Below are 10,386 nucleotides of genomic sequence, written 5' to 3'. Positions count from 1 at the left end.
AAATATGAAAAGGATCTGCCGCCCGCAGTTGATTTTGATATTCTAGGTATTATCAAATTGCCTGAGTTTTGAGAACGTAGCGGACGTAAAGGATTATAATGTAAAAGGAGCTCATTCAAATACTGAGGTGCTAAACCATTCAGGGCTTTATAAGTAATAAGCAATATTTTAAAATCTATACGATGCTTGATAGGGAGCCAGTGCAGTGTTGACAGGACCGGGCTAATATGGTCATACTTCCTGGTTCTAGTAAGAACTCTTGCTGCTGCATTTTGGACTAGCTGTAGTTTGTTTACTAAATGTGCAGAACAACCACCCAATAAAGCATTACAATAATCTAACCTTGAGGTCATAAATGCATGGATTAACATTTCTGCATTTGACATTGAGAGCATAGGCCATAATTTAGATATATTTTTGAGATGGAAAAATGCAGTTTTACAAATGCTAGAAACGTGGCTTTCTAAGGAAAGATTGCGATCAAATAGCACACCTAGGTTCCTAACTGATGACGAAGAATTGACAGAGCAACCATCAAGTCTTAGACAGTGTTCTAGGTTATTACAAGCGGAGTTTTTAGGTCCTATAATTAACACCTCTGTTTTTTCAGAATTTAGCAGTAAGAAATTACTCGTCATCCAGTTTTTTATATCGACTATGCAATCCATTAGTTTTTCGAATTCGTGTGTTTCACCGGGCTGCGAAGAAATATAGAGCTGAGTATCATCAGCATAACAGTGAAAGCTAACACCATGTTTCCTGATGATATCTCCCAAGGGTAACATATAAAGCGTGAAGAGTAGCGGCCCTAGTACTGAGCCTTGAGGTACTCCATACTGCACTTGTGATCGATAGGATAAATCTTCATTCACTGCTACGAACTGATGGCGGTCATATAAGTACGATTTAAACCATGCTAATGCACTTCCACTGATGCCAACAAAGTGTTCAAGTCTATGCAAAAGAATGTTGTGGTCAATTGTATCAAACGCAGCACTAAGATCCAATAAAACTAATAGAGAGATACGCCCACGATCAGATGATAAGAGCAGATCATTTGTAACTCTAAGGATTTTTCTTATATATTCATGTATACTACATTGTTTTGTGGTTTCTTGTGGACGCGGATATTTCTTGAGACGAGGAAAAAAAAGATCGGACTGGGGTAAGCTCCGTCTCCCTATATATCAGTATATATATCAGTATATATCAGTATATATACATAATAATGCAGGGCAACTACTGTTTTGTGAGAAAGATGTTTTGTCAATATGGGCCCTGAAATCTGATTTGACTAATAATTTGACAAATGTGACCCTGGACCACTAAACCAGTCATAAGGGTAATTTCTTTTTTTTAATTGAAATTTATACATCATAAGCTTTGTATTGATGTATGGTTTGTTTGGATAGGACAATGATGAGATACCTGGATGAGATACAATTTGAAAATGTGGAATCTGAGGGTGCAAAAAAATCCAAATACTGAAAAAAATAACTTTTAATGCCGTCCAAATGAAGTTCTTAATGCATATTACTAATCAAAAATGAAGTTTTGATGGATTTACGGAAGGAAATTTACAAAATATCTTCATGGAACATTATCTTTACTTAATATCCTAAGAATTTTTGGCATAAAAGAAAAATCGATAAATTTGACCCATACTTTTTATCTTTTTCAGACATGAATTATGATCCTCTACCAACCTGTAAGTTATTCAATGTAAAGTATTATACATTGTTTTTTTTGACATACTGTCATAACTGTTGCTTTACAGTATACTGTTTGGTGTACGATCTGTGTGCCAATCAGTTACACATGTCACCTTTTAAAACAAACTTATGGCCAATTTTAAAATTTACGAGCGCGAATCTCCAATGTCCGACTGCAGTGAATGCAGCAGCACGAGAGGACGCCAGAGCGGCAAGAGACCATTGACAGTATGCAAGAGACTGATTTGTTTGGAAAACTTTCTCAGTGCGCGCGAAGCAGGGAACCATGAGACAGGAGGAAAGAGGTAAAAATGGATTATCTATCTATCAAGAAATGAAGCTTTAATGAAAACACAGACTTTGAGATGATAAATAACTAACGTTACAGTGGTGTAGTCTACTAAAGTTACGTGAAACGTTACCCACTTTTAAAAAGCGTGAGGATAAGTAACAACTTATCAGTAGCATTTGAGTAGAAAGACTTGCAGTCATAAAACAATTGTAATGTGTCCATTTAGGTGTCAGCTACAATGCACACCTTATACATTTTTAATATATATTAGAATAAATTATAAATCATTTAGGTAAAAACAAGGTCCGTTTATCACTTTCAGGCACCTTCCTGTGAAACTTTTTTTTTTCAGGTTCCCTTACGAAAATTACCCATGGTTTTAACAATAACACCACAAATCATCGTTATTGTAGCCATGGTAACTGCAAATTAACCATGGTTTTGTTACTTTAAATAATAATTTACAAAGAAGTATTAATATACTGTAATATTTTTATGATGTTGTTGTTGCTATAATAACAGACCTAAGCCATCAATAGCCTTTAAAATGTCTTAAAATGCATTATATGAAAAACAATGAGGCAATAATGATTGGTTAATAATAACACTGTTAAAATACATAGTGTAGGCAAATTCACTATGAAAAAAAAAAAGTTCTTTTTTCACCCCATAGTAGGTGTTTTTTTTTCATCATCATATTTGAGGAAGGGGGAAACAACAATACAATCCTGCTTAGGACACCCATTTAGCCAGCAGCGGCCCTGAAGGTGTTGTTATACACGTCTCTGGGAATGTGTGCTCTACTACACACACACACACACACTGAAGCACGCGTGGTGTTTTCAGCTCTTCACTATATTGACACATGATGTAGGCTACACATGTGCACGCCAGCACGCTATGAGAGGATTTCACCATTTCATTTGATAAAACTATTGTCATTCATTCGTATCGTAAACACAGACTGACAGAAACGGCAATGCCTTTATGACAACCTTTCAAAATAAAATTTCGGTATAACTTGAAGAAATTCAAACAGAAATATAGTACTATTGCACAGTAGAGTATGCTATACGTCAAGTAGGCTTAATAGCTAATAATAATAGTTAATTAAAAAACACAGAAACTCTGTCTACAACTCACCAAAATAAAAGTTTGGTCTAACTCGAAGAAATTATGTAAGAAATTGCACAGTAAAATATACTTTAAAAAGGTCTACTAAAACGTTATTTTAAAGGAATATCACACAAGTTTTCATAGATAGAGTTTTAATTTAAACTTGCCAAAACAATTACACCAAATTTTTCAAAAACTATTTTAAAAGTACATTTGTATTTGTGCCTATAATGCTTATTTATTTATTATTATTGTCAGCTAATAAAACCTATGCTTCAGGGACCATATTCATATAACATCTAAGGCTAAAAGTAGCTCTTGACTGGTTGAGTAAGATGGTGATTAACATTAAACAGTAGAAAATCAGTTGAGTCTCCCCATCTGTAAATGTCATTGACTATTAAAGTATTGTGTTTCTTATAATAAATTGACATATTGATAACACTGAACCTTTTTATAATTACATGTCGATGCATACTGTAAGCATTAGTGAGTGTGGTGGTGCTTATGGGGTATGGTCACTTATTCCTTATCTGAACTGTTTCAAATGCAAGACATTGATTGCATGAGATTAAGTTTGTAAATGATAGCCTGTGCCCTTTTGTAGTGTGCACATATACTATTTATCATCAAACTGTGAAAACTGTGACTAAATTCAGTATATATACGTCGGCCATATGCTGCCACCCCTCAAAAATTCCTGCCCCCTTCTCGCCACCCCATCAATATTTTTCTAGATCTGCCCCTGCTGGTCTTAGATGGTCATACAACTACTCCCCCTGCTGTGCAAGGTACATAAAATTTTTATTTTTCTTAATTAAAAAAAATAAATAAATACTGAGTATGCACGTATTTTAAGAAATACTCATGACAGTTTGATTCTATACCCAAAAGTCCATAGCAATCGTTTCCTGCTGCCTGTTGTTGGTCAGTCTAAGTCACTCAGTTTCGATGTTCCTCTTCCTCACAAACTCAGACTCCTACAGGATTCAGCTTCAGGTTAGACATTAAGAGATGTCTGTTCTACATGTGCATATATTTAACAGCCCATCTGTCTTATGAACGTGTTTCCTGGTCATCCTAGATTTCTCTATGAATGGAGAGTCTTTGAGTGAAGAAGATGGATTCCATAAAATTGCTATTCATTAAAAAACTAACCATCATTTAATAATGAGCACAAAGTCTATCAGTTACCATAATGGCCAGGACAAAGTTGAGATTTTGTGGGGCCAGGAACTGACCCAAACACAATACTGATGGGTAAATATAGAAGTGTAGAAAGAACAAACTATATATTTACTATATATAACTATAACATTTTCAGCAAATTTTCATTTTTGGGTGGAATATTCCTTTTAATAATCTTAAACCTGACCACCATTTTAAAAGAACATTACATTGGCTAGCCAACAATTGTTTATTGTTATTAAGTAGATATTTTGGATAAATAGGTAACCAACTAATGTTAAACCGACATATGTGAAGATTATTCAGTTAATAAATGCATTCCACCTTCCATAAAATGTTTTGTACTCAATTGTAAAATACATTGTGTTGCCCAGTATGTTTAGAAATATTTAATTTGTGTCTGTTAATTGTAGGGAGACTGTCAGCGATTACAGATTCTATTCCACTCCTGTTCAGGAATGCTGGCTTGTCCCATTCCAGGCTGTAATGGAGACAGAGATTTCTGATTTCACTGTCACTCAGCTTTAGAGTTGACAAACTGTGTTTCCTTTTGATTTTGAAGGTTCATGTTAAGTAAATGCATCAATGGTTTAATCCTACCTGGCCTAGGAAGACATACTTACAATTGTCTTAATATATTGTTTGCTTGATATGCTGACTTTTTGTTTTTGTTTGTGTAAACAATAGTACAGCTGATTGAGTTGGGCAGGTAATTTCACCAGGAGGCAACATTTAATCTAAAAGTCCATGAAAGTGATCTTTGGGATGGCACAATAAAGCAATGTTCAGTTGGAGAATGCAAGCTTCGAGAGGCCACATAAGTCTAAAGTAATGAATTTAGGTAAAGGGGTGCAGAGCCAGTGGTGGTCTTGTAGGCAAACATTAATGCCTTGAATTTAGCTATTTAGCAACTATTGTTACTGTAGCCAGTGCAAATTGATAAACAGAGGTGTGAAGTGCATTCTTTTTGGCTCATAAAAAATTCATCTTGCCGCCGCATTCTAGATTAATTGTAATTGTAAATTAATTAATTATGCCTCCATACTGAAAATATATTTTTTAACATAGAGCTATAAACAAAATAATGCATGTTAAAATTGGGTATTACATATGTTTTTCTCAGAAGCTGTCTTCCCCTTTTAAATTTCTGATTTAATATTCCCTCTCAAGCAAAAACCTTTTCAACCACAAAAGAGATTTGCAAATTCAGCAAATATTTCTTTAGGTACGGTAGGTAGGTTCTTTAGGTATCTTTAAAATAAAGGTTTCACACAGACGAAAAATGTGGGGTTTCCCACAGAACTTTTCAGTGATCAGTTTTTAAAATAGCCATTTTTACTGAGCGTGAATAACATGTTTATAATCTAAAGAATTTTTTTTCCGTTCCTTAAGTCTTTTGTGGAATGTAAAGGTTCCCTGGATGTTGAAGATTCCGTACGGAAACATAGATGTCAATAAGAACCTTCATTTTATTTTATTTTTTTAAGAGTGCATGTTCTCTTTAAAACTCAAGTCAAACCAAGCCCTTGACAAATTTGCAGTTTAACCAACATAAACTATTAAATCAATGTACAATGCCAGCTGTTTGGTTCCTCTTGACATTTTATAAGGCTGCAAAATTGGTACATTAAAATACCAGATCTAAGTTCCTTAGTGTCCAAACCAATGGTCAATGTTGGATCACTCATGAAAATGTTCTACATATTTGTTTATAAACAAAATGTTCATTGTAAGTATTAACAATCATTAACAACTATTAACTGTATGACTTTAGGAGGGTCTTTTTCTACAGACTCTTCGACCCAGGTCCATTAGTTCCTTCCTGAATTTCTCTGACATAAAAACGTAGAGAATGGGGTTGGCCACTGTAGAAGAGGTTGCCATTATCCGAGCAAAGGTAGCAAAAGGTCCAAAGTGAGGTAAAGGACCAGCCGCTTTGTCACCCTCAGCTATTTGGGCAAACATTAAGCCATAGGATGGCAGCCAACACAATGCAAAAGCCAGCACTAACAAAGCAGATGTCTTGGTCACATGCACATGGTAGTGCTCCAAATGGTCAGTCTGAGTTGTGCGGCCCTGTCTAGTTGTTTTGAGGAAATGGTATATCTTGACATAGGCTACTACAATGATCCCAAGGGGAAATGCAAAAGCGAGTAGGAAGTGGCAGACTCCGTATGCCAATTGGCCTTTGTCAGACAGGAAATTGAAACATGCCAGGTTCTCAAGGGCTTTATGGTTGTCCAGCGTCCTCCAAGCAAACTGAGGCGATGCCAAGACGACCGCTGGTATCCACAGAACACCTGCAACTATTTTTAAACGCCCCTGTCTACGCCATTGATATGCTTTTGACTGATGGACCACAATGATGTACCGCGCAAAAGCCAAAGTGGCAAGCGTGAAGGCACTCGCCGCTGTACACATCGCACTCAAGAAACTCACAGACTTGCACATGAAGCTTCCAAACGGCCAGTGACGGGTTGCAATGGCGACTGTGTGGTATGGAAGACAGGAAAGGAGGAGAAGATCTGCCACACTTAATGACAGAAGAAGAACATCTGTTCCATTTGCATTTGTTTGTTGGAGTCCTCCTGTCCTTCCTCCACTGGGCTGTCCATGTCCTCGCCACATCGTACGACAGATGACAATAAGAACCAGGATGTGTCCCACCACCCCGGTTACCAGGATGAAGCTGTCAAATATGGGTACCAACACTCGCTCAGCATCACTCAGTCCATGACCAGAACTGTTCGTCTCAGTAGTCCCATTAACCATAATGGAGTGTCCAACAATTAACAACAATCTGATTAAAAAAATGTAATTGGTTCTTAAATACAAACATTATTTCCATGCATCTCGACAAACAGTTCTACAACATTTGTGCAGCAAATACTGTAAGCAAGAAAATGTTTTACTACACTACTTCTCTTTCAAGGTGTCTCTCAGACCATTAGAAATTGTTCAAAAATTTCTGGTTATACAATCCTCTGGTTATACAATGCACATCCTTATCCATTCATGTAGTTTTTCCTGTGAGGTCCAGAAGAGATCGTACTGTACAGTAGTCCTGATAAAACCCTCTGGAATGCATCAATAGTTAATGATTGCAGGACTTGAAGTGCAGAAATACTGCTACTGGTTTATTCCACTTCAGGAGAAACAAAACATTTGCCTCAAATCGTTGTTTATTTGCTGTTCCACAGATTTATTTCCACTCTGATTCCTTTACAGATATGGCAGATGCAAAGCCATAACAATGTTGCACTTGCCTTAGTGACATCAGTGATTGCAGATGCATTCCAAAGATTTGCTGATTTTTCTTCAACTTCAAGATTCATTTAAAAAATTCAATGTCTATGAGCTCAATAATCCACAGCATCAATCTGCTGGAACTCCTAGGGTATTATTCAAAAGATCTCGAGTGAAAAGCCATGCTTCAAACAGAAACTTAAACAGCCGGAGAGAGGCAAGTCAAATGGCCTTTGACCTGACAGCAGTGACGCAGTGCCTATAAACACAGAGCTTTGTTTAACCACCCATTTGGTGAACTGTCAAGTTTAGTCAGTAGATATATAACATCCAGCTTCTGTCTTTGGATTCTTTGTATCCCAGGCTCTTAAATCACATTTACCTCCCGAAATTTTAATTTTGACATTTTATTTACTCTTAGGTCATTCCAAACTATGGAGCCTTTGAAACACAAAATATATTTTGAAGATAGTTTTTGACCATACAATGAAACAAGGCGTGTGTGTGTGTGTGTGTGTGTGTGTGTGTGTGTGTGTGTGTGTGTGTGTGAATAATCCTGAATAATACTGAGAAATAAGTTACATAATCTTAAATTTGCTTCAAGTTCCTTTACAGGGAGTGTTACAGTAAGTTGTAAATACGTGATCAGATAAGTTTAAAGCACAAAGACAAAGGTCAAAACATAGAGATAAAGTGTCCTGTACATAATTTAGATTGTCTGTGTAACAGCTGACTCAAATACACACATTCTTGAAGTCTTGGTTAAATCTAATGAATCACCATGACTTGTTAATGACATAAACCTTTTAGACAGTATGCATTTAAGCATTTGTATGTTCAAGACTTACACATATTTAATGAATTTTTTTAAAGTTTTCATTAGGACTGAACAAAGAAAATTAGAATAGTTGTTATTTTGACTATGTATAAAGTTTTTTTTACCCCCGCTTTTCATGCTGTTCCAAATAAAACTTTAAAACGTATAATAAAAAACTTGCTAATGCAAACAAGTATGCACTTGTTTCACCTGGACATGCTAGTAATGAATATGTTAAATGTAAAAGATGTTACATGTTATAATGTATATCATATATGGGCAAATGTTTTAAGTGTTTAATGGGCAGAAAGGTTTATTTGATTAAACCCCAATCCTAAAATGCACATTATTTAGTCATTAAGATTTTAAAGAGAGATCATTTGTGTTCGTGTTCAAATAAAATTCCAGATTCTAACACATTGTTTTTATGTTGATGAATTTATTGAAATGCTGAGGTGTGTCAGAGATATCATGTTTGTCAATGACAGAAAAAATACACTCAACAAAAACATCAGCAAGGGTTTTACATAGAAATACATTTGCCAGCTTTGAACTCTACAGCTTAGTGACAGAGAAATCAGAAATGTCCCTCTGCATCACAGCGTAGAACGAGACAAGCCAGCATTGGATAACCGGCTTTGAAGAATGTCTGTAGTCTGTGATGTCCACCCTACAGACACATTCATAAAATTAAACATATGTATAAAAGAGAAAACAATCAGCAGTGAACGTATTGTTTATCACATACCAGCTAGCGCTCACTTCCTGGTCCTTTATCTTTAAAGTTGGTGTTTGTGATCCTTGAATCTCTTCATATGAAGCATCAGTTTTTCCTTTAATATTATCCACAGTTATTTAACCAATAGTAGTTTAATAATTAAAGCAAGTTACAAATCAAAATGTACTATTTGATTGATAAATTGTTAATACATGCTTAAATGTTTAATAAGTAAAGCACTCTTACCTAAAACGCCTGTCGAACTGACATCTTTTGACTCTTGCTGTACAGCAGGCCACAGAAACATGTCCCTTTTTTCCTTATGGAGAAGAATAACGATGTGAATATTTCCCATGGTGACGTCTATTTCATTGCTCCGTAGAATCAGAGAAACGCTGATGAAACAGAAAAGCTGAAGAATTAATTCTATCTCTTATGTTAATAAAGAGCTATTACATATACAAGTTCAGTAAAAACACATAAAGTTTAAAGGTATTAATATACCCCTCAGTATTGTTTTGAGTCAGTTCCTGGCCCCACAAGAACTCAACTTGATTCTGGCCATCATGGTATCTGATAGACGTTGTTTTTATAGTAAGATGATGGTTTGTTTTGTAATGTAAGGCAATTTGATTGAATCCAGTTTGTCCAGTCAGGGATTCTCCATTCATAGAGAACTCTAGGACACAAAAACATTTAATAAAAGAAACAGATGACTTCTAAAAGGATGTGTTCGCAGTAATAGTATGTGTAATATATGTCATAGTAACCTGAAGCTGAATCTTGTAGGAGTCTCAGTTTGTGAGGAAGAGGAACGTCGAAACAGAGTGGCTTAGACTGACCAACAACAGGCAGCAGGATACGATTGCTATGAACTGTTGGAGCTAAGACAGAACATAACCAAATGCAGTACCATCATTTTATCTATAATTTTATAATAATTAAGTTTGAGACCTTTTTATGTACCTGACACTGTAGAAAGAACAGTTACCCTCTTCGGAACTGAGACCCTTTTAGCTAAAAAAAAAAAAAAAGGTTTAGTCATCAAAAAGCCAAACACAGGATATTAATAATAAAGCTTTTCATGCTAAGTCAGTTAATCAATAATTGAAATCATTATTGTTATTATTATTAAAGGTTTTTAGACAATATAGGAGACAATGTCCTACATACCATCAATTCTTGGATAGTAAAAGCTTGTGACTGGGAAAAATTAATGTTAGGCATTATATAGACAATAAAATACTTTAATTTCTTATGAAGTACAATAATGCAAAAATAAAAAACTAGACAAGGC

At 35.5% G+C, this 10,386-nt stretch overlaps 2 protein-coding genes and 1 long non-coding RNA gene across 3 annotated transcripts; 1 reads left to right on the top strand and 2 right to left on the bottom strand.

Annotated features, from left to right (window-relative positions):
• The first annotated feature begins 3,866 nt into the window (after positions 1-3,866).
• On the top strand, positions 3,867-4,398 carry LOC132126710 (uncharacterized). The gene is made up of 3 exons (XR_009427438.1): positions 3,867-3,911; positions 4,015-4,119; positions 4,205-4,398. It is a non-coding gene; the product is annotated as an uncharacterized LOC132126710 (long non-coding RNA).
• A 1,657-nt stretch (positions 4,399-6,055) lies between these two features.
• On the bottom strand, positions 6,056-7,799 carry LOC132126365 (galanin receptor type 1). Its single transcript, XM_059537575.1, has one exon. It carries the CDS (start codon positions 7,078-7,080, stop codon positions 6,079-6,081), a length of 1,002 nt encoding a protein of 333 aa, XP_059393558.1. The 5' UTR covers positions 7,081-7,799; the 3' UTR covers positions 6,056-6,078.
• A 991-nt stretch (positions 7,800-8,790) lies between these two features.
• On the bottom strand, positions 8,791-10,189 carry LOC132126808 (uncharacterized). Its single transcript, XM_059538320.1, has 6 exons — positions 10,056-10,189; positions 9,860-9,973; positions 9,594-9,768; positions 9,336-9,484; positions 9,120-9,204; positions 8,791-9,041 (listed from the first exon to the last, which is right to left on the bottom strand). Exons 1-6 carry the CDS (start codon positions 10,132-10,134, stop codon positions 8,927-8,929), a joined length of 717 nt encoding a protein of 238 aa, XP_059394303.1. The 5' UTR covers positions 10,135-10,189; the 3' UTR covers positions 8,791-8,926.
• Between the last annotated feature and the right edge of the window lie 197 nt (positions 10,190-10,386).

Source organism: Carassius carassius, chromosome 44, assembly GCF_963082965.1.
Source record: "Carassius carassius chromosome 44, fCarCar2.1, whole genome shotgun sequence".
In the NCBI taxonomy this organism is placed as follows: domain Eukaryota; kingdom Metazoa; phylum Chordata; class Actinopteri; order Cypriniformes; family Cyprinidae; genus Carassius; species Carassius carassius.
This window is presented reverse-complemented; position numbering and strand designations above follow the sequence as displayed.

Coding starts and splice junctions, on each gene's coding strand:
- LOC132126808 (XM_059538320.1), bottom strand. CDS start 10,134: ATGACTAAACCTTTTTTTTTTTTTTTAGCTAAAAGGGTCTCAGTTCCG. Junction 9,974..10,055: donor TGTTCTTTCTACAGTGTCAG/GTACATAAAAAG, acceptor GTTCTGTCTTAG/CTCCAACAGTTCATAGCAAT. Junction 9,485..9,593: donor ACTCAAAACAATACTGAGGG/GTATATTAATAC, acceptor CTGTTTCATCAG/CGTTTCTCTGATTCTACGGA.
- LOC132126365 (XM_059537575.1), bottom strand. CDS start 7,080: ATGGTTAATGGGACTACTGAGACGAACAGTTCTGGTCATGGACTGAGT.